Source organism: Strix aluco, chromosome 3, assembly GCF_031877795.1.
Source record: "Strix aluco isolate bStrAlu1 chromosome 3, bStrAlu1.hap1, whole genome shotgun sequence".
Lineage (NCBI taxonomy): Eukaryota > Metazoa > Chordata > Aves > Strigiformes > Strigidae > Strix > Strix aluco.
In genome coordinates, this window is record NC_133933.1 from 76,231,665 (window position 1) to 76,255,556 (window position 23,892).

The window sequence follows — 23,892 nt, forward strand, 5'->3', positions numbered from 1 at the left end:
GCAGTGTGCCTGTGTCCCTCCTGAGCCAGCCCAAACTGCCCAGCACGTGGGGAGCTACCTGCTGTTGGCTGGTCATGGGGAAGAGGGCCAGGAGCACTCCAAGGGGGATTGCAGCAAGAAGCATGGCTTCTTGCTTTTTTTAAACTCACACTTTAGCTACACTGGGATAACGACCTCCTCAGGTACGAAAGTTGTCACAAACATCCTGAGGGCCCCACAGGAAGCAGAAGTGGTGATGGCCACCACACTGCGCAGCCAGTTCTCCCTGCTCAGGGTTGAGTTGGGGAAGCAGAGTTGCCTCGTCAGCAGCATCACCAAATGTGGCAATATTAATGAGAGAGTCTGTTTGAGAGGACGAAATGATCACTAAATATGTGCTAGATTTCACCATGCCGCTGGTTGAATGCTATTTCCAGTATTTTCTGAGCGATGACATTCATGCTCTCTGTGTTCTATACTGAGGTACATCTGTACCAAGGCTGAAATTGTACATGCAGCATGTTGAGGTATAGCTTGATGTTGTAGTGTAGCTTGTTCAGAAAACAGCAGGGAAGTTGTGGTCTCACAGAAACAGCAAACTGTTTGGGCCCCATTGAGATGCCAGGTTCTTCACCGGAGTAACTAGCTTGTTTTGAAATCCATCCTGCTACTGACTTTATTGCTATCGATCCCTTACTTATCTAAATTAAAGCTAATTTAAGTGTCTGCACAAGCTGCAGTCTTTCTTTATGACTAAGTCTACACGGTTTGGGCATTCTGAGTCTGCTTCGTATTTTCTTAGATAAATTTCCCCTGATGGTTTCAGAATCTTTTTAAGACTATGCCAAAGGGAACGGCATGATTATTCCTGACCATTCAGTCCAGCACATACCCACCAAATTCTGAAAGAGCAATGTGAAAGTTTGATGTCTAATTCAATATCTTCCACTATCCAGAAACCACAAATGAAAATATATGGTGAGTTATAGTTCACTGTGAAAAGCTGAAATTTATTTAGATAAAGCTTTGGGGTTATTTCTTACGTTGTTCTGTAACTTATATTAAAAACAAAGCATTCTTTCTATTGGAATTTTTGTAGCATCTATAGGTTGATTTATGGCTTAAGTTAAAAGCAATAACTAAGCTGTCAAACTAGATTTAAAAACTTTTTCTGTTTGCCATGAATAAGATGCGTAGTTGACTGCTGCCATTTAAAGAAGAGTTTATTTCTAATGGGAAAAGGGACAGAGTCTTGATTTGAATGCCAGAGCATAATATGAATGTATTCATAAGGCCATCAGAGGGATTCATAAACTCTAGAATTAGTACAAAAAGACAAGTGAATGTATTTTTAACATAAGTTATTTTTCTCTTTTGAAAAGCAATGCATATAATGTCCCGTTTCACATAATACAGGAAGTAAGAGATCTTCTTAAACTGGTTTGAAGACTGTAAGAGGAATGAAGGACCTCCCTTATGAGGACAGGCTGAGAGAGTTGGGGTTGTTCAGCCTGGAGAAGAGAAGGATCCAGGGAGACCTTATAGTGGCCTTACAGTACTTAAAGGGGGCCCACAGGAAAGATGGGGAGGGACTCTTTACCAGGGACTGCAGTGGTAGGACAAGGGGTAACGGTTTTAAACTGACAGAGGGTAGGTTTAGATTAGATGTTAGGAAGACATTCTCTGCTGTGAGGGTGGTGAGACACTGGAACAGGTTGCCCAGAGAAGCTGTGGCTGCCCCCTCCCTGGAAGTGTTCAAGGCCAGGTTGGACGGGGCTTTGAGCAACCAGATCTAGTGGAAGGTGTCCCTGCCCATGGCAGGGGGGTTGGAACTAGATGATCTTAAGGTCCTTTCCAACCCAAACCATTCTATGATTCTATGGTTTCAATGGATAGCATGCAGCATTTAGTTACAAAACACACGTGTGTTCAGATTTTAGTCATATTTTGAGGATGTAACTGCCCACGGAATAATCTATCAGCCTTTGCAAGTATCCAGGACAGGAACCATCCCACTCTTTTCAGTTAACACAGTTGATCTCTGAGACACAACTGAGTAGGTTTAGTAAGAGGACATTATAATTTAGAGCAAAAACGGACCTTGTGGGTTCACTTACATCTAGTCTAACAACAGCAGTATCACAAGCAACTGCATCAAATTCTCCCCTCTTGAATGTGTCAGCCCTTGTTTTCTAAGCTGAAGGGCAATTGTCCCACTACTCCTGTTTATAGGTTGTCTCACACTTGATGTCTGATGGTCAGGTATCTTTTCCAAATTTTCCCATTATATTTATTTATGGCCATTGCTGCAAACTTTGCATCTTAAATATTTCTTCTCTCTCTCTGACACTGCCTTCATCCCCTCCTCAGTGTATTTCTAGAGAAGTGGCATATCTAAAGGCTGTAAAGAGAGTAGTAACTTGGCCCAGAAGAACTTCACAGGAAGAGGGAGAATCCCTTGCCAGCACTTGCCAAGCAGCTCGGTTCAGTGCAGCCCACGGTGGCCCCATGCTATCAGAGAGGTAAAGCCACTGCGATCTGCAGTTTTACCTTTTGAGAGGGTAGCTTACTTTTAGACATGTAGATTGTTTAATTTTTCTTACTGGGTTACAACTGCTCAGAAATTTGTGACAAGAAAACTAGTGATATCCGGAGAACCTTGCACGTGGAAGTAGAAACAATGGAAATAGCAAAAAGAAGAATAGGTGTTGTGAAGCAGTGCCACAGCCGTTCTCTGCCAGATTTCAACAGCGCTCCTGAAAGTCAGCCTGCTGCTAGGCTGGGCTGCGTGATTAAGGAATGCAGTAACCTTTTGTGGGTATCCAAAGGCAAAAAAGTAATTTTTGGCCTCAGGATTTTGAGTATTGGACAGAAAATATATAAGATCACTTTTTAATTTTTTATATTTTTTTGGCACATTGCTAACTTCTGAGACTAGCTTTGATATACTCAATTTGTACTCTGCCAGAGGAAGCTATATGGTTTTGATTTTGGTTTGGGTTTGGGGTTTTTTTGTGTATTTAATTGTCAGCATTAAATAGCAAATATTTTTCAGAGCTGTTGAGATTTCAGCCTTTCAGATAAACAAAACAAATCCATATAGACTCCTTTCTCATTGAAATGAGGGAGAGAACAAAGTGTTGTTAGCAAACTGAAAACATGATACTGGCAGATCAGCCCTTTCCAGCTCCAGAGTTTCATGAGGGTCTATTTAACTGTGGTGACAGTCTGGTGGCTGGTCTGTGCTGATTGCAGTTTCCATTTAGTTGCTTGAAGTGGTTTGCTTTGTGGCTGTAGTGATCTTAAAAACTGCATAACTGATGGAGACAATGACAGAACTGCAACGACTTAATTAGAATAGTTTGTCATACTGGGTAAAGCCAAAAGTATATTAATGAATCGAACATTCAATACTTGAGCACTTCTTGGCATTGAAGGAAATATGTAAATAGGGCAGGCAGAGTGGTGCAATAGGAGCCCATCTTCAGCACGCAACAGTCAGTGCAGGGGACCCAGCATTCCCTCTGCATACATTTTTTGGGAGAGGGGAGGTATTGTCTATAACTTAAATGTGTAAAAATGAACAAATAGGCAGTTTATTTACATATTTTGTCAGCTGTCATGTTTAAAATATTTATCACCCAGCTGCACTGGTGTTCTGCACGTAGCGATAGTATAGCTGTATTATGTAGGAACACAAGATTCATTACGCTTAACAGACAAGAACGTCCAGAGGGCTCACTGCTCCTTTTTATTCTCTTCTCTATATTTCCCCTCTTGACAGTTTTGAGGCTTTCTACAACTGCTTACAGAAAGCATCAAGACTAAAGACAGGCTTCTGCAGATTTTTAAATTGTTAATAATTTACTTATAACTGCACCATGTCTATGTTTTGGTCTATAAAAAGTACTTAAATTTTTGTTTGTTTATGGACTGTCAGGAGAAGCAGCAAGCTAAAATGTTGTTAGAACTCTAATGAGGGTTTTAACTAGAAAAGTCCTGTGAGAGAAGTTGTCCCCTTTTTGTTCGTGGCTTTGCTCTTGTTGTCAGAGCAGCCGTGTCCTTACTACTTCTGCTATATTCCCTTCCTTTTTTGACAGCAAAAAAGCTTGTCAGGAGTGATAGATATTTTTTCTAGAATATTCAGAAAATACATAATGTAACATTTTGAGAGTGACTTGCTTTGATTCATGCCATTCCATTAATACTGTTTTACAAATATGAATAAATCTAGCCTTCTGGTAGCAGACAGCATTAAATACGTCTAGTGCAAGAGCACTGGTGCTCTTAGAGACACTAATAGATCTATAAGGGGAAAAAAACATAATTAGATTTTTAGACAAAAGTAAATTATCAGTTTTCCCCTAGAACTTAATAATCTTTTTAGTGATTAGATGGATAGGTATCATAGTAGTTAAATGTTTGCCCATGTTTCCATTTTAAAAACTTAGGCATCTCCATTATAAGCATTCATATTTCATTTCACATGTAAGCTTGTCTGTATAACGCATCTTAAATCCAAAAGCAGTAAGTGCCTTATTGCTTTCAAAATATTTCTTATATATTGTGTTTAAACAAATGAAAGTTCTGTGTTCAGATTTCAGTTTTGATTTTTCAAGTGCAGTTTAGTAAGCAGTGAGGATAAGAAGATACCACTTTTCTTTGGCAGAAGTATTTAAATAAATTGTAACAAGGGCTTGAACTTCCTATTCCATTCTAGTTTTTCTGACTGTATGCTTTCACGTGATTCATGAATCTTGTAATACATATTTAAAACCTGTTTGAATAATATTTAAGAAAACAGAATCAAGTAATAAATATAAATTTTTTTTAAAAAGTGCAATGTTTTTCTTCCATCTCCAAAACAGCTGTAATAATGGAACAATGCAAATCTTAAACTTTTCATACTAAAACTCCCTGGAATTTTGGATAAAGGATAAATTTGATGAATTATGAAGATTGCTGAAGAAAAGTATCTATTGCCTTAGATCAACTCAACAGAGAAAACATGAGGGAAGTAACTTAAAGTCAAGAAAAAAGGCAATTGACTTATAAACTCACAGCATGCAAACCCACAGTAATACTGACCTGCCTGCTGTGTGCTGTTTCAAAGCAACAAAATGTATTGGTGCAAGGCATAAATATTAAAATAAATAAGTAAGCATTTGACATTATACATATTTGAATTACTGGAAACATCACGTGGTAGAATTCTCTTTCATACTCACTGTTGCTTCAAACTGTCAAAATAGTGTTTATGAAGAAGATTCCTAGGGGAAGAAAAATATATTAAAAGTTTGGGCTGAAATAATTTATAGTACTTTGTTGTAGAACCCTGCAGAGTTGTAATTATCCCCAAAACAAACATTATAAACCCTGGAAATTTAGAACTAGGATCATCTTTTTGAAGTTTTGAATTTATTAAGAGATGGAAATATGTAACTATGACTTGCAAGACAGTTTTATCTCCAGCTACAGTGACATCTTGAGGTGGGAAATGAAACACCTGTTTTTTGTTGTTAAAACAGCAGTAGTCATTGAAATTCATTAATCATAATTAAAGTGTTATTGTAAAAGGAGAGGTAAAATGCCCAAGTGCTAGAGGAAGTAGAACTGCAGTTTGACATTGCATTTTGAGGTTTGTAATTTGTTATCCCTGCTCCTTTATCAGAGTTAACTTTTTTTTGTGGCACACGTTTATTTCAAATTGAGCAACTTTGAGGTACAGAACATTTTTCCTGAGAAGTCTCCATCTGTGCTCTGTAGGCATCTCAATGTTTTTATTACCTGTCAGCATAATCCACCAAGAGGATACTCTCTATTAAAAATAAGCTTGTTGATTGGGTTTTTTACTCAAGTTCTGTATCCTCTATGTTTCTCTATAAGCACTCCAGCTCAACATCCTAAAGAACTCAAAGGGTGAATGAAGACCTTCCCAATCACAAAATCGAGTCAGAGATTGAGGAAGGAGAGTAGTGAAGGCAGCATTTAAGCTGTGTGAAAAGCTTAAAGGAGTGAAGAACTGAATGAAGGAAAATGAGTATTTATTATGAGGGTCCAGTTCTGTTCAATTTTGCAATTGTAAGGACTGGCAGTATAATGTAAAGGTAAGGAACTGGGTGATAAGCAGAGAATGCAAAACATATCACCTTAAGAAAGGAAATGGGGAGCAAATCAGGTTGGGAAAAATTGAAGAGTTTCTCTGTACTGTCAATAACAGAGATTACACACAGGTGCAATGTGCAATCCTCTAACCTAAACAATTCATAATGTCTCATTCACTGCAGTCCTTCCAGTGTGACAGATAGGCAAGGGCATAATTTTAACGTGAGCTCATGAGAAAGATGCCAGGAGTAATACAACGTGCACTTGAGTCACAATTCAAACTGTAAAAGGGACTCTTAGTGTTTCTAATTGAGTGCTCAAGCATTTTTATAGTTGTTGTATAGAAGGAATAATTTCCCACAAGATGGAAAAAAAAGTAATTTAGCTAAAGGCTTTATTGCAGTGAGGACTGTGAGCAGAGCCTTACATAAAAGCACAAAAAAAAAATAATTGTCAGGAACTGTATCAGCCATAAAAGTTAGTCTGGCTGTAAGAAAGAGCTTGTAGATACACGACAAACCATATGCCGTATCAGCTTTAAATGTAGCAAATTTATTTCTTTAAATGTCTGTCAAATGTTTATTTTCCTTTAGTTTCTCTTCCTTCCTGTCCTTTTCTGTCCGGGATGGTCTAAAGTTAGGTTGTCTCCATTTTCTTTTTTTTAAATTTTTTATAAAATTAAAGGGAGCTATTGCTCCCTTTGGGAACGTACATTTGCAGCCACTTTTTCTTTGCAACCTTTTATGTTGCACAGTCTCTCTGCTTTACCTTGATGGAAGGAAAGAAATTACTATTTGAATTGCACAAATACAGTCTGGAAAACAGTAAAATGAGATTTCCATTTACTTAAAAGAAAAACTGTACCAGCTCCAAACAATTATCCATCAATAATGTATTTTCAGCTAATCAAAGACCACATTCTTCTAGCTTTCTTCATTATTTGCAGATACTGTATATTGGTTTATACTGAGAACATTCATTACAGTAAAATGAAATAATAATCTCTATAGTGATAAATATGATACCACCTGATCTGCAAGCAGTACAGGAAGGAATTATTCGTAGGTGGGGACCAAGTTATAATAGAGCTGCAATTCAAATAAGCATATTCTTTTTTTAAGTGTGTAGATAATTCTATCAAAATAAAAGTAAATTGATTCTAAGTATGAAATTCAGAATTAATTCTACCAAATGGAGCTTTTCACTTGGGCAGATCTTTGTCACCTGTTCTCCTTTTACAATAACTTGTTTTGGTAACTTGATTTTCCTGCCAGAACTGTGCCCACGGCACTGCAGATAGCAAGTAGCATTTCCCTATGGGTTGCTAACCCTGCCTTTCCATCCTGCTGCTCAAGTTCAGGCACCCTTACTATATCTTTGTTTAAACCGATAGTATTTCTTCTCGTCCTAGTACTTTCTCAACTTTGCGTTCCAAGTTTTTTTATACTTAAAACAATTGCCCATGTATTCCTGCTAGTGATTTAGTCCTGCTCTGGGCCTCAAGCTTATTTAAAAAACGAATGTCTTTCAGCAAGTTCAGTCCAGCCTGATGGCACTTACAACCTTTGTGAAACTCACTGAAAAATATTTCGATGTTCTGCTCACAGAATTACATATTGCAACCACAAAAAAATATCCAAAAATGTGAATAGCAGTTTTGTGAATTTCCAATGGATGGATGATAGATGGGACTTTGGCAGTTTGGGTATAGATTCAGAATTGATAATTGAAAGAGTATTGATTTTTGTTTATTGTTTACTTTGAAAATATTTTATTATACTAATGCATTATCCAAATGCATTATACAAACATTATACATTCCAGGCATAGTGTTTTAACAATATTTGGAAGTAAATTCTGAAATTAAACTATAGGTAGATTGGACTTGTGGGAAAAAAGAAGGTTTTACCACATCTTAATGCTGCAAATACTGTTACTGATACAGGAGTTCAAAATTTCAATGAATACATTCATCGATAATTAATGTTGGGGAGTTTCTTTGTATAAATGCAGGTTATACATTTTTTTAAGATCAAAAGCATTTACATTTTTGAGGCTTTCTAAATATGCTGATTTTTTATAATAACTTTTTTTTTTTATGTTGAGCTCCTCAAACAACTGGAACACACCTAACAAATTCATTATAATCTGACACTTCAGTGCCATGCTGGAATTATTCCAAACTTCATGTGGCTTTGATACTGCAAATTAGCAAGCCATTGGAGAATGTTGTTTCAGGGCAAGCAGCTAGTCTCTGTATTCTCAGTCGGAGGGTAGATGAATAATGATGAGAGAAGGGAAACCTATTTCTGACAAAAATATTTTCTCTAGCTCAGACCGAAAATGGTCCATGAAGAAACTTCTCAGATTTAGCTGAAACTTTCGAAAGCCTGCTGTAAGATCCCTGGCAGTGGTTTTGTGAACTCTGCTGGTGCACCACCCAGTACCCCAAAAAGAGCTACCAGCCTTCTGGGAAGAGACGCTCCTCTGCCTTTCACACTTTATGAAAGCTGTTCGGTGGAGGTCAGGTTACTTAAATCATGTAACTTCTAGAAACTATTACTTCTTAAGCATATAACTTCAAATGAAGTTTAGGCTTTACCAAGTTACAGTATTTGTTTTCCTGTCTTCCAGAGTAAGAGATTGTTGAGTGCTGAGGAAATTGCAAGTTTGGCACACTTGAGCTTATGGCTTCTGAAGGTTATTTGTACATATCAAAGGTTATTTGGATTTCATGTCTAGGTAGAAATGATTAGTTACCTAGCATGCCATTCATAAAGGTATATACATCAGTATAGGTATTATCTAGCACTCAGGGACCCATGATTTTACAAAGTATGACAAGGCAATTTGAGAATCTGTAATATATCAAATAATTACCTAATAAAAATAGCTTTAAATAAGACACCTAATAAAAATAACTTTTAATAGGCATACATAATAAAAATAACTTTTAATAGGCATATGTACTAGTTCTTAATAGGACCCATATATAAAACCAAGATGATTTGCTTTACTAAACATGGATAATTAATTTGGAAATATATTTTTATTTTGTGACATTTTTAGTATCAATTAACATCAATTTGTTAGTTTCTTAACACCAGTTTGTTAGAATAATTTTAAAATTTCCCAAGTGGAAGTCATCTTTTTTCAGCCTGAACTTTAATCTTGTGCCAAAAGAGGGGAAAAATCTCTGAAAGACTAATTGGTATCGCAAAATCCATTTTCATACTACAAGAACCAACTTTGGACTAGTTACTCTAGTTCTGAAGGTGCATGATTACTGTTATTTCTCTCAGGTACAGTAATAGTTCATTCTGTCATTAATTCTTTACTAAAAAATTTGCAATATAGGTAAATTTAGTCATCAATCTATTTTTATATTTGTTTACTTTTAAAATGAATTCTGACTCAACAGCTAAGTGACCAGTAGAGTTAGCAGCTACTTCCAGAATTGTTGATTTGGTGAGATGGGGATACTATGCTGAAAGGTTTAATGAAATGTAAGGTTTTTAATTTCTGAACTTGGTTTTAGGTAGCTTATTTTTTAGAATGCCTAAGTAGCCTGAAAGCTATTTCCCACAAAACTGTTGTGCATCCTATTACAAAATATAAACTGTTTAATAAAAATGTGAACAGCACTCTGAAAGATTCTGGAAGTTTTCCAATTATTTCTGTCTTCTCACAAATTTTGCCTGTTTATGCATTAATACATTTTGTAGCAAGTTTCTTCAACTCCATTCTGTCAATCTTCAATTATAAATCCAAATATTTTATACCCAAGTGAGCACAAGAGACATGTTTTAAAGAACTTTTTTTTTTTAAAGTACCTAGGTATTCCACTACTAGTTTCCTAACCTGACAGAAAAGCTTTTTTTATATGCACTTGGAATACATGACCTCCAAATAGCTCGACACCTATTCCGCCTCTGTAACTCTTTCATCTTCCACAGCGGGGTCTGTGGTTTGGATGCTTAAAGAAACTGTTTTCCCACCTTTGCCCTTTCATATTTAATTCCTCTTTTTATAGGTTAAATTATGTAGGATTTGTTTAAAGCATAGGAATCTTTATTATTTACTGCTGCTTTAAAATGTATGTATGCTTTTCAGTAAGTAGCTAGTGCTAAAAACATACAATCAAGGAGGAAACAAAGGGATGGAGGAGTTTTCTGAGCAAATAGTGGATCTGGAGCTGGGCAGAAAACATCGTTACTAAGTGCTTTGCACTAATATTAGTGGAAAACAAAGTGTAGTTTTCAATGTGACATTCTTGGCACAAAAGAACTACTTAGTAAGTAAAACTTGAACAGTTTTTCTGCTGATGCTTCTAGTTTAGAGAAGATTTTTGATTCCTATAAAAACAAGCTCTACAGATGTTTAAATGGGAAGAAACAACTACAGTCAATACCTTCTCTTTATAATACTTTTTTAAAAATCCTAGATTTTTTGTTAATAGTTCTCCATACTGATATTTTATTCCAAGTTTTTTCTCTTGTACAATGCCTGTTGAGTACTGTTTCTGGATCTTACGATTTGAATAGAATAGACCAGAGCACTGCTAGATAACTGAATGTATGATAGCGTCGTTTGTCTCCTTTCCATTACCCTTTACAGAGTAATAGCTTATTTTCTGTGTGGGCTTCTAATTAATGTGCTCTTCTGCATCTCCTCTACTGTTTTAATTCTGTTCCTCCCACAAGGGAAGGTTGTTTTCCTGGATTTTGTAATCAGTGACCATACACTGCTAACAGCACCAACTTCTAATTCTCTCTAGGAGATTTGTATATTTTTATTCTGGTTAGGTTGTTTTTCCAAAATCTCAGTGGAACCCTACTCTTGACTGATCACTACAGAGGAATTCAGTCTGGGAGGGGAAACTCATTGTACTTTGGGAATGCCATACAGACTCAGAGGCCTAACATTATTCAGTGCACTCACTGAGCCAGACATCTTGAATATGAGTTATGTCTGCATGTAATTGACATGAAACTATATCAATAAACCACATCAAGTCAGAATTAAATGGGAAGTATGAAAGATGAAGTGATGGCTAATCACCATTAAAAGTGAAATTACCTGAAATTGCTCAAAGTAGAAAGGGAAAGAAATAAAATAATTTTAAAATGGAATTGTATTTTTTAGGTCTTTCCAATATTTTTATAAAATGTACTGAGTAAATTTCTCAAAGATGTAGCAAAATTAATCATTGTTACTGATGTATGATAATCTGTGCTGGTTTGGCTGCACTTTGAGGTTATGCTGGCTCATATTATCCATTTTACTTTATAAGCAAAGGCAATACAGAGAAAAACAAACCAACATACAAGACAATTTTGTCTTCGTCCTTCATACATTACCAAATGGTATCTTTGGTTTGAAGTCATGTACTTTTGCAGGCCATAGAGACCCACCTCATTCGAAAATCAAGCGGGGGGCTGACATACATCGCTGAGTGGAAGGGTGGACTGCTTGAACACAAGATGGGACATCTCACTTGTTTTGCTGGAGGCATGTTTGCTCTAGGAGCAGACGGAGCACCTAATGACAAGACGGGCCACCACATCGAGCTTGGTGCTGAAATTGCTAGGACTTGCCATGAATCCTATGATCGTACAAGTAAGTACTGTATTGCAGAGTTTAGTTTCACAGTTTGACTTTGTGAAGGCAGCTATCAGTATTTTTGTGTAGTGCTGAATGAAAGTTGTATGATGGTGAGAACTCTTCATCCTTTCAGAGCAAATGCTACAAGTCCTTTGAGAGTGACTTCAAGAATGGCTGCTCTGTTTTATAAATAATGTCTGTGCACCTGAATCATATCTACTCACTCTAGTAATTAACATGACAGCCTTTTTTTCCACATTGCCAATTTCTGTATAGCTGAATACAAATAAGAGAAGGACCCTGTTCATTTGTGCATCAATATAGCTATTAATCATGTTTTATGCACAAAAAATTATTTTATTCTCAATGTTGGTACAATGCTGCAAAGAATAGAATTGCATAAAGAAAGTGGATTTCTGTGCAGGAAATTTCTTTGGATTCTTTCATCTTCTTATGGAAATAACCCTGGCAGCATTTCAAGTCACAGAGTGTATTTTCCAGTTTGATACAGAAAAGTAAATATCCTTATCTTTTAAGCAAAATTTCACATGTTGCTAGTTAATATGAAGTCTTCCAGAATGCAAATGTTAGCATCACTGTTCAGACTGGAACTGCTGTTTAAAGCATTGATGAACAGCTCTCTCCTCCTCTGAATTATTCACAAAATTAAAAACGGGAGGTGCTGCACTATTGCTCAGCAATTATATACCTTTTGGGTAACCTGGCTTTGTGCCACATGAAAGGATAGTTGATTTGGTAGGTTACATAATTTGAAACCTTTTTTAATGCCCTTAGCATGTGTTTTTATATTGGCTAGGCATGAAACTAGGACCAGAAGCCTTCAGATTTGATGGTGGTGTTGAGGCCATTGCTACAAGACAAAATGAAAAATACTACATCCTACGACCAGAAGTCATAGAGACCTACATGTACATGTGGCGGCTGACTCATGATCCAAAGTACAGGCAGTGGGGATGGGAAGCCGTCGAGGTAATGTTCTCTTGGACCTTTTTCTTATTAAATCCCAATATCTTAAGTGAATTATTGAATGATATCTGGATATTGTTTAGCAGTTGGAGAGTAAATATTTATTTTAAATCAGTAATATCAACACAAATGTCCAGAGATTCATTTACTAAATAGATGAACTAGGATCATTTTGACAAAACCAAATACTGCTGGTATTGTATATTAGAAAAATACCTTGTGATTTCTCCTTCTTAAATAATTCTCAGATCAGGGTCATATTTGGGTATACTGCTCCTCAAGATGTTGAGTATTGCTGCATGTGAATGGAAAGTGCAAATGTGTGTCAAACTTGAGCCTTGGACATGGAAATAAGTTTTATGAGGTGTATTTTCAACAGTAATTGTACAAAGGTGATTTTAATTAAAGCAGTGAAGGCCAAGATGAAGTACTAGAGAGTACCAAATATTTAAAAAAGGGGGGGGTCCCTTTCAAAAAGCATAGGTCATCTGTACTGAACTCCATTAATGATAACAATCTCTTCTAGATTTAAATTTCTGTGTCCCACTAGTGTTTGAGCTTCAACCAGGCATGCTGAACCTAGCTATTTGTGTTTGTCTAGCACAAGCCTTCCAAGTGGGCAGCCAGTCTATACTGCAAAAATAGGCTTGCCAAATGCATTGTTTCCCTTATTTCAGTGGTTAATCACTCCTACTGTTAGAGATGAGAGCCTTTGGATTTACCATGTTTCATCCTCCAGGTATGGGTCCTTATTATACTTCTAGAGTTCACTTATTTTCTCCTCTCATTGATGTTGCCCTTGATAAATTATCTGCCTTTCACTCTTACTCTGGAATTTCTAAGCAGGCTGAGATCTTATAGGAGATACAGAAAGCTGAAGAACTTTATTCTTGCGGCTCTGTATTCTTAAGAAAAATAAAATAAAAAAAACCCCAACACTCCGTACAGTATTTTGTTCACAGGGACCAATCCTTTGCAGAGTTACTGCTTTCCATCATTTCAAAAACATCCCACTGTCAGTTTGCCCAACACCTCTTGTTTCTAGGAGTGTATGATCATAACTTTCTCGGATGGGCCTACACTACTAGTTGTAGAAGGTTGCTCTGTACTAAGGGAAGAACATGTAGACTTGTGTCATGCAGTTTCTCATCCCCGAGGACCCTACTAGAGAGCTGTTACTGGATTATGACTCCATATACCTGGCTGCGACAGGACAACCACGTGGCTCCCTCAAGAGCAACCAAGATCTGTAATTGTATTCAGTATTCACTGTGTGAGATACTGAACGTATATCAAATGTGCAAATGTTGTTGAGTGTTGTGAAGAAAAGAGCGTTTCAAGTTTGGTAATTAGGTATTCTTGAAGAATGAAATTTATGGTAAAATCTGCTTTCCATGAAAGAATAGCTGCTAGCATTAACTATACTTCTACTCTCTAACTTCTCCTTGTTTGACTAGTCACAGCAATTCCATATCTGCAGTCAACACTGTATTCAGCTAGGTAGACTGTATTTATTTAGGACATTTTATTTGCCTCCCTCAGGTTGGTTCTATTGGTCCTGAAACATTATGCTTCTGAGTTAATGATTCCAAAGCAATTTTTTTTAAAAAAAGCCTCTAATTTAGAGTCCTGTTCCCTTGCTTTCTTTTTTGCTAACACCACCCATAGGCACACATTTCACTAGTGGAATCTTCCCAGGCAGGTTATAATTGGAAAATATACAATGGCTGTTTGTGGAAGTCATCCCACCAGGCTACAGCAATGCCAAGTGTTCCTTCTCCAGGAGATGTTTTTCCTGACTCGTTGCTGCTGCCCACACTGATAACATTGTTATAAACAATTGGAATGTTTTCCTTATTGTTATTCTTTACCCTCTTGGTTCAGTTTGTTTGGGTTTATTTCAAGTTTGTACACTTGTTTACCTTCTTAATGCTCCCCATGCGTTCCCTGTTAAACACTCCTGTGGTTTACTCTCATCTGGTGCTAACATAGTGGATTATAGCCCATGTGTGGGAGATGCAGTTGGTCCCATTCTGTACAGGCCCAGCTTCCACTGTCCTAATGTGCAGTTGCATGTTTCACAAAAACAAATCTTACAGCTTCACAGAAGTTACACAGTTGTAGGTTTCAAATCTTCTTTTTCTTTTTTTTCTCTTCTTCCTTGATTTTTATAGCCTGTACAGCTCCACCTGAAACTGTATTTTTTTTGTTCCAGCATGTGTCATGATAGCTCACCACAACTATTTAATAAATTCTGCTGCATCTTGCTCCTTATTCTTGCACCAGAGAGCACAGCACTCCACCCCTTTGTTCTTGGGGAAGTCCCTGACCACTGAATATGCTTTGTTACCAACACCTGTTGCACAAAGAGGAAGCTGAGATTGAAACAATAAAAAAGGGAGAACAGTCAGACCATTTGTTGTTGCCCAAAAAAGTTGTTCTTCAAGTGTTTCATGCCCATTTTCAACTCATGACACTGGCAGTAAGAACTCATTTCCCAGGGCCCTTGTAGTAGAAGAGGAGGCTGCTCTGTCAGTCATGACTTCTGAACTCTTCAAGAAGTCTATTAATTCTTTCTCTAACTTTTATAGACTAAACACATGCTCTGGCCTCACCATTTTTTCTTTGGAAACTTGGTTTGCTGCTTTAATTTGAGGGCAAGATCATTCTGTATGTACTTCAGCAGTTGGAGAAAATGCAGTTATAACCAACAGCAATATCCACTGTTACTGAGTCAGAAAGGTTTTATCAGTTTAGCTCATGAAAGTCTCCCTTTCTGCATTATAAATGTGGCACATATTTTGAATTCATAGCACTTCCTTTGTTTTTTCCCTTTATGATACTTTTAGACTGTCAGCCAGTTTTCACTTCGCTTGATGTTTTCCATTACTCTAGCATAACTGATCTTAGCCACCCTCATTTTCTGAGAACTACTAATTTAAAATGTGTTTGATTGTTTCTTCCCACCCACCACTACCCCACTGTCAGTGTGAACATCACCGTACTCTGAAACTGCAGGTATGTGCACAAAAGGACATTACTGCCAGTTAAAGGAGGCTGACAACCAAGAGCCTTTTTATCATACTAATGCTGCACATGAATTTCCTGTTCCTTTAGTGAAGTGGAAAGTAGCTTTGAGGAGGTAAGATGCTTCATGTTTGCATCAAGTAGATACCACCAGATGGCTAACATGGTGCAAGTCAGCCTCTTAGTTTACATCACAGGAGTGTGTTCAGGTACCTATATGGTATCTCCCTACAGTGAACTCATAAAGAAGGCTCTAACTACATGTTGGAGCACATAAACTGCAAATGCAATTTGCTTTTATTTTACCTCACCCTGTTTAGAATGCAGATGTTTCCTTGAATAATAGCCTTATCCTTCAAGTTCAAGTTCTCCTTCTGCTGGAAAACATAATCTTGTGTTTGACATTGAAAATCCAGACACAGATTCAGCATTTTGAATTCATTGCAGGTTGAAGTAGACAAGAGGGAAGAAGTACCAGCCAGGGGAAATTACTTGTTTAAACTTAAGTATATTTGTCACTTAGTAAAAGGGTCCAGGAAAATTAAAAAACCTAAAGAAACATAAGAAAAGACAAATAGGCCTGTTATATTTTAAAAGATCTCTCATGGAAAAAAATCCCTTTTAAATATACAATAGGCAGCTTAGTCTCCAGTGAAAACTATGGAGAGCCTGACATGCAAGCTAAATATATGCAGATAGCTACAGGGACTCCAGCAAAAACAAGGACATTTAGGATATCTACCCACAGCAAAACACAGATCTTCAACAGCCTTTAGAGTAGGTGGAGGTGATAGATACCTCAGTAATTATTAGTGACTTTAATCTCATCTCTCATCAGAAAATGCTTATTCTGCCTTTGCTTGTTTAGACATATCTTCTACCTTTTCATAGGTTTTTGCCATATGTGGTTTGAAATGCAGCATCTTTCCCTAAATAAAATCTACACATCCTGTAATCACATCAGTGATTTTTGTAATAACTCCAGAAATGGAGGAACTAGTTGTCTTTCATCCCTCTGTCAGGGGCTTGATAAAGCTGCAGGTATTTCTGCCTAAAAGTTGTTGTTCCAAAATCTGTCTCCACAGCAAACACGTTTCAGAGTAGTGTGGCTCTGAGTGAATGTAGTAATCCACCATGCTTACTGTCATTTTCATTGTGAGAAGTTATTTAGGGCTAAAGAGCATTTTCTGGATTAATTTTTTAATAATAAGTTGTTTTAAATATAATCATCTTAGATCCTCTTCACTCCTTTATCATACTGCATGATACTAGAGAGTTATTATAAAACAGAATGAAGAAAAATGAAGAGACTAAGAATACTTTCAACCTTGTTAAATAGGTCAATTATAAAGAAAAAAGGTGAATGAATATTTTTAAACAAAGCAGTGATAAGAGAACTAATATTCAAATAAGGTATTGGATAGCAGTATATTTAAAGAAGTTATGGCTCATATATAGGCATATAGGTACCTGTATAATGTAAACCACCTGTCTAAAATAAAGCAGCAAAGTTTATTAAATAGTGTAACTGTATATACCTTCTACACTTCCAACACCAGGTACATCGTTTTTTGCCCTTCTGTATACACCCTTCATCTTATCTTTTTTCTCCTTGATAATTAGCTGATCATATAGATCATTACTGTTGGCAGAAAAGAAATTATATTTTTAGGTGGTCCATGTGCTCCTTTTTATTGGAAAATAGGAATCAATCATCTGTTTTATACCTTTTACCTGCATACACAGTTTGGAAACTAGTTAGAGAAAAACACATTCTTATACTTAAATCTCAAACATGTTGCCTTAAGTCCAGCCACATACTAGCTTTCTGTCTACTCCTGTGTAACAGACAAAGCTTTTTCAGAAAGGTGTCAAAGAAAAATAGTACCTACTGCAGAAAAGAAATTCAGTCACAGCCCAGTATCAGAGGTTTCCCATTGAAAAATGAAATAATTGCAAAAAGAAACCAAACAACTTACATAAAAAATGGAGCATTGCCTTTCCTTTTTTGAAGTGACCTGCAGGAGGTAAGAAAAAGACTGGTCTTTATCATGGTATTCAATTCTATCACCATAATTTTTAAGCACTAAAATATGACCAAGAAATGTATATGTGACACAATCTCTGAAGGCTGATAGACAAGCCTGTGAGAAAAAGGATATTTTTATTCCTACTGAAAAGAGGAAAAAGAAAATAAGTGAAAATCCATATAGCTTTACATCTCTATATCTTTCCTTCTGAAAGCTGGTTTGTGTTCACTTCTTTTATTAATTCAGTATTTTGCTTCTCTTCCTAAACGTAAAATTAAACATGTGTGCCTATGTCTTTTTAAAAAGAGTTTTCTATTTAAGGCTTTATCTAGTTTTCATCTCTTTATCAAAAAATCAGTGACAAATTTTTTTGGCTAGTTTTATTGTCAAAGAAAAACTGACAGATGATTCATTTTGTTAATCCCACTGGGTATTTTTTTCCCTCCTCTTCAGGCACTGGAAAAACACTGCAGAGTAGATGGTGGCTATTCTGGCATTAGAGATGTTTATAACAATCATGAAAGCCATGATGATGTGCAGCAAAGTTTCTTCCTTTCAGAGACACTCAAGTAAGTTAAGAAAGTTGACTTTTATTAATATGAAGTAGTTCTATGTATCATCTTTACAGATAAGTATTTATCATTAGTACCCTTGACATTCACGTAACAAAATCTGACTGAAATAGTAGAGCTTTCCTTGGGTGACGGGAAGTCAGATTGCCTTTTTTTTCCCCTTCTCTATCAATAAACTAAATTCTGTGATTTCCGGAAATTATCTTTACTTCTGATAAAGTACTTGATAGTCTTTGTTGAGAAATTACATCTCCTAGATTTGATAGGATCTAATTACATATGCCAACACTAGTGAAACAGGTTAACTAGACAGAGGATTTATCAGGCTTGTATTGCATACTTTTCATTTTAAAACTACAGAAAAAGAAAAAATAAGTCAACTTGCATGGTAAGCTCACAGGGTCTGTTAAGATAGAAAAACAAAAGCTTTCATTATCTATCACCGTCTCCTAAGTTGTTAATGAAATAAAGGAAGTTTTGTCTTGATCTCTTCATTTTTTTTTTTTTTTTTTTTTTGCTGTGCAAGAAAAGTTGCAAGGCCCAGAAAGAAGCAATCATGACATTTCAACAGAAAGTGTAATACTCAAGTAAATGAAATATCATAAATATGTTTATAAACATATATGGTTTTTTGAGATAGTGTGCTCCCTCTACTATACCTTTTAAATTGGCCTATCAGAATTAGACCAAGAAAAGCCTTCAGGGGACAGTGATTGAGAAAAAAATAAAATTCCATTTGCTAAGCAGACTTTCATCTGTAAGCAGACTTCAGTAATCATGCTACAGTACCTACTACCTTGTATCGTGACAACAAATTTAAATGTTGGATTTGTTTCTTGGTTACTGCTGGATTTAATAGACCCTGTCCTAGTAAATGGGTGCCCAAGCTACTGGTCTAATGCTGGTTTTTTTCTTTAAAAATCCTAAGCCAGAGGTTGTTCTCAGCAGTAAGACAGGATTGGACTACAATATTTTCATTCCTACACCTTGATATATGTGGACAGTTAGGAGGAAAAAAATTATTATGGTTGTATATTATCAAAACAATATGTAATAAAATTACCAAGTATGAAATGGAAGCAAATAGAACCTTGATGGCCTAAACTTCTTTGTCCTCCATCAGGATAGAGGCATTCTTTTGTTGGTCTGCAGTTGCTATTGCCCTTGATTTCAATCTAAGTTGAGTAGCCCCAAAGTTCTGTGCTAATCACTGTGATGCTGGGACTTACTGGTGTTTTGGGTGTGGTCAGCTGTTTCCATTGATGCATTCATCTAGGGAAATCAGGTATTTATGTTTTCCTGAAAACTACTGTAGTTTGACTTCCCTGATGTGGTCACATTTCCTGCTTTTTTTCTTGCCAGGTACTTGTATTTGCTGTTTTCTGAAGATGATCTTCTTCCATTCGAACACTGGGTCTTCAACACAGAGGCTCATCCTCTCCCTGTTCTTCACAAAGACAATGGGAATAAAGAAGAAAATCAGAAATAGATGAAGATTAAGTTATACTTTGTTTCATTCCTTATGTTTCTTTCCAGGACTTGAACAGATGATTTGGTTTTAAATTCCTGAGTTAAATTTTTAAATCAAGTGTTTTGCAGTCTGTTTTCTTTACCAGTAAATATTTATGAATGGACCCAAACTAATTATGATAAAACCTCAGTCCTCTAATCCAGCTGAAATACTTCTTAGAAGAGAAATAGGACATCTCTCCAGATTTTGTTAGGCTGCAGTGTCATCTTGGCCAAAAAGAGCAGAGGGTCTGCATGTTACTTGTTTCCTGTTATGCTTTTAATTTGACTGCAAAATTCTTTTCTCCTCTGTGAGGAGATGTCTGCTTTAAGCTGTAATATTTTGCCATGTTGCAAAAAGCCATATTGAATTAAGTATAAAGAGCTTTTTTCTGGGTTTTTGTTCTATGTTAATTTGTTTTGTGTGTCATCCAAGACAAATCTTGTGACTGTGACAGCCTCTTCTTATGCGGGTCTATCATTACTTGGTAAAATATCTGATGTATTTCATTGTCAATGAAGTCTACATAGGAATATTTTCATCTCATGCAGACATGACTCTGAAGCTGCAGTATACGTTGAAGTCAGACTAAACTAGTTTCTATGAATTTAGCACATTAGTTAGCAGACCTCAGTTTTTCAGGTTTTGCTTAGAATATTGTAATAGAATAAATTGTTTCCTCCCTTTTCTAAGTGGTGTTATTCTCATGTCTTTAGTCAGGCTATTATGGAGTAAAATCAGATACTAATTTCTCATTAAGAAAGGGAGTCTTACCTTCTTTATGTATTTAGTCCAGTAGCTTTCATTTGGTTGGATAGTAAAAAGACAAAAAAATACTCAATGACATTTTTCTGGAAGCTGAAAATTATAACAGAGACAATTTTTTTTGTTTTCTGGGATTTTCTCAAACATTCACATAGGTTCAGACTTGACACCAGACTTGATAGTTTATTGTCACAAAGCAATTTAATGTATCTACATGAATAATGCTAGATGTTCAGATGCCTTGAAGAAAACTTGTCTCCTTAAAAGAAGATAAACATTCAGAGAGGAAACCATCCAGTGTAGAACTAAAACTTCTGAAAGCACCGAGTCTGTCTTCTCTGAGAGAAACACAGCATGCTTAAAAATATTCCCTAGATTAGAGGCCTGTCTTACTATGAAAGGTAACAGCTTTGCCAAAAATGTTTTACTTTGTGGCATCACCAAAGGGAAAAAAAGAGGCACGATTAATTCCTGTTTCTACTTAAGTGTAGTTTGGAGCGGTTTACATGATTAAGTCTACCTATGTTTTCATTTAGTGACAGGATGACTTTCATACATTTTGAGTAGGGTACACCACCTGGCTTCCCATTCTGAGAAAGCACATTATTCACTGATTGGACTACAACAAAACAAATATGGTTCTGAACAGTAATCATCTTTAAAGGTATTTAGTAAGTTAGCTCACATGTCCAGCATATTTAATCACAGCTGAGGAAGCACATTTGTTTAGGCATTACAGAGTACATTTTTTCTATACTGATAAAGGTCTGCAATGTAGGTTTTCTTAGGCAGAAGCCAAGAGCAAAGATAACTAATTACATTTTTATGTATAGCAGCTGGAGGCTGACCCATAAACTTTTTACCCTCTGGAGTCTATAAAGACAGCACTGCCTCTCTGCTTCCCCTGCAGACAGGGAAGATGGCATGTGCCACATGAGCTGCCAAAGACATTCATGTAGAGGGCAAGGCAAGAGGAGCTTCAGTGATGCTGATCCTTCCATCGCAGGCCTGGCAGAGCTCGGCATTCGTATGTGGAAGTTCATACGGGTACCCTGCTGAGCCTGGGCCACCCAGCACTGGGAGAATGGATGGATACATGTGTATGTGCATCTGCCTCAGGTAAATCCTGCTTACATGGAACTGGCACAAGTGGCTCAAGACATTTTGCTTTACTGCCTTTTTTTAACTATTAATTATTTTCAGTTTCTTTTTTAAAGTATGGATTCCCTCATGTCACACAGTAACAGTTTTCTGAAACTGAACAAGCAAGGATGAAGTCTTGGCTCTCCTCTGTTGAAAAGCAGAACACCTGCTGATTTTGATACTCCAGAACTTATATCATTGGAGGACTGTATTTCATTGTATTTCTTCAGAAACAGTATTTATAAGAGAGCTTTTTTTTTTTCCCCCAAGTACCACAGAGAAATTATAGCTGTGGAATAAAAACCAAAAATTCTCTTCCCTCTTTAACCAAAAAGTAATAATAATTACTTTTATCTTAGTTATCTTTATTGGGTCACCTGCTGCTGCCTACCCACATGGTTGTGCATGTGCTGCTATAGGCCTCATATCAGTTAAATAACTACAGTAGCTCAGACAAAAGTAGCCTTTGAGAAATGTTTTGTAAGCCTCTTTTTAAATGGTTTTCTTAACCACAGTGTGCTTCCCCCAGATGTGTCTAGTGATCCTGCCTTCACTTAACAAGCTGAAGAGAAACAGTGGAGAACCAAATAGCTCTTCTCCATGTTTCAAAAAGTAGGCTACAAACACACAACTCTTGTATGCATTGGGTCCTATGTACTTAAATATAAGCATCATGACTGTTTTCTTGTAATACAGACATTTAGTATGAATATTTTTTTTAGTTTGGGAGTTATGATGATTTGAAAGAGCACAAATTTGATGTGACTGATATTGGTATTCAGGTTGTATGTACAAACTGCACTATACTGTACTTTTTGTAAACTAATGTAAGTAGACAAGAAGATTGTACAACGTGTAGATCTGCCAATTGTAAGAAAAAAAAAAACACCTTTTCATAAACTGAGAATATATTGATTTTTCTTCCTTTTTTTTTTTAAATAACCCCCAAACACCAAAGTTAGAGCAATCATTTTGAAACAGTCAGTACTTACCACTGCTTGTTAGATTGCTGAGATAACCTCCATTTTATTTCCCGTTCACTTAACTAGCTGCATGGAAATGGCTAGTGATAGTCACTTTGTGTTCCCAGTCATTGATAAGAGCAAAAGAAATTGCTTTATTGTTGGGGGGGTGGGGGGGGGTGGAGGCATTATCTTTGCATAAACACACTGCCTATACTTCTTCCATTTCTTTGTAGCATAATAACACATTTAAATCTGCATAAGTTAAGTCATAAGAGGTAGATCACTTTAAATGGCACCCACATTGTTTCATGGGGAAAAAAAAAGTTGATTGTTTGTGAGATAAGTATTGCATATGTGTTGGTTGTACACAGATTTTTGCAATGCCCAATGGCTCACTGTTTCTATGGTGACTTCATCATACATATTATCCATTTCTATCGTGCATTTAAATTGGTTTTGATTTGTACATAGTCCATTTAGTCTTTTCATCTTTATATAAACTGAAATTATGGAATACGTAATAGATCAAGATGCTTAATTTTTAAGAACTTATATTTGTAAAAATTTCTCTATTGTGAATAAAGTCTTTTAATATATCTGTTCAACTTGTTATAATTTCTCCTAAATGTGTTGCAGAAGTAACTACAGGAATCTGCTGCATAGTCTGGTTTGGCTGCTATACTCATCAATTTTTGTCAGCAGATTGGTTTGATACAGATTAGTACTCTGTGTACTTGTTAAGATAACTATTGTTAATTAATGTTAGTCAGTGTATAGAATTGCTACTGCAGAAATAAATTTCTAAAAATTTTTGTTAATAAAATTCAGCATACCAAATGTATTTTGGTAGAAAGTGACCCTACTAATGAAAAGCAGGAAGCTGGGAAGTCAGAGGTGGCAGGCAGTAAGCACAGTGAAGGTCAGTCACTCCAATTCATGCTCTGCACAATACAAGCGGGCTTCAGCTAAATGCCATTTAGGAGCAAACACCAGAGCGGAGATGACAAGGCTGTCACGGTGCCCAGCTTACATGATCATGTAATGAAATGCTATCGTTAGTCCATGCTCCAGAGGAGAAAGGAACAGTTGTCATAGGAACTGTAACATTTTGTGTCAGAAGGACGTTAAGATCTCCAATCTAACTATTGAAATAACAGGTACACCTCATAGATAACCTTGTTTTCTCTGTTTAGTAGAAAGCCTCA

The 23,892-nt window shown here is 36.4% G+C and overlaps 1 protein-coding gene across 1 annotated transcript in view; it reads left to right on the forward strand.

Annotated features, from left to right (window-relative positions):
• Positions 1-23,283, forward strand: part of MAN1A1 (mannosidase alpha class 1A member 1) — a 152,165-nt gene extending 128,882 nt beyond the window's left edge. The window contains exons 9-12 of the mRNA XM_074819238.1: positions 11,484-11,703; positions 12,506-12,678; positions 18,186-18,301; positions 19,667-23,283. Of these exons, the coding sequence (XP_074675339.1) occupies positions 11,484-11,703; positions 12,506-12,678; positions 18,186-18,301; positions 19,667-19,793 (636 nt within the window). The 3' untranslated portion in view covers positions 19,794-23,283. The remainder of the gene's footprint in view (positions 1-11,483; positions 11,704-12,505; positions 12,679-18,185; positions 18,302-19,666) is intronic.
• The last annotated feature ends 609 nt before the right edge of the window (positions 23,284-23,892 follow it).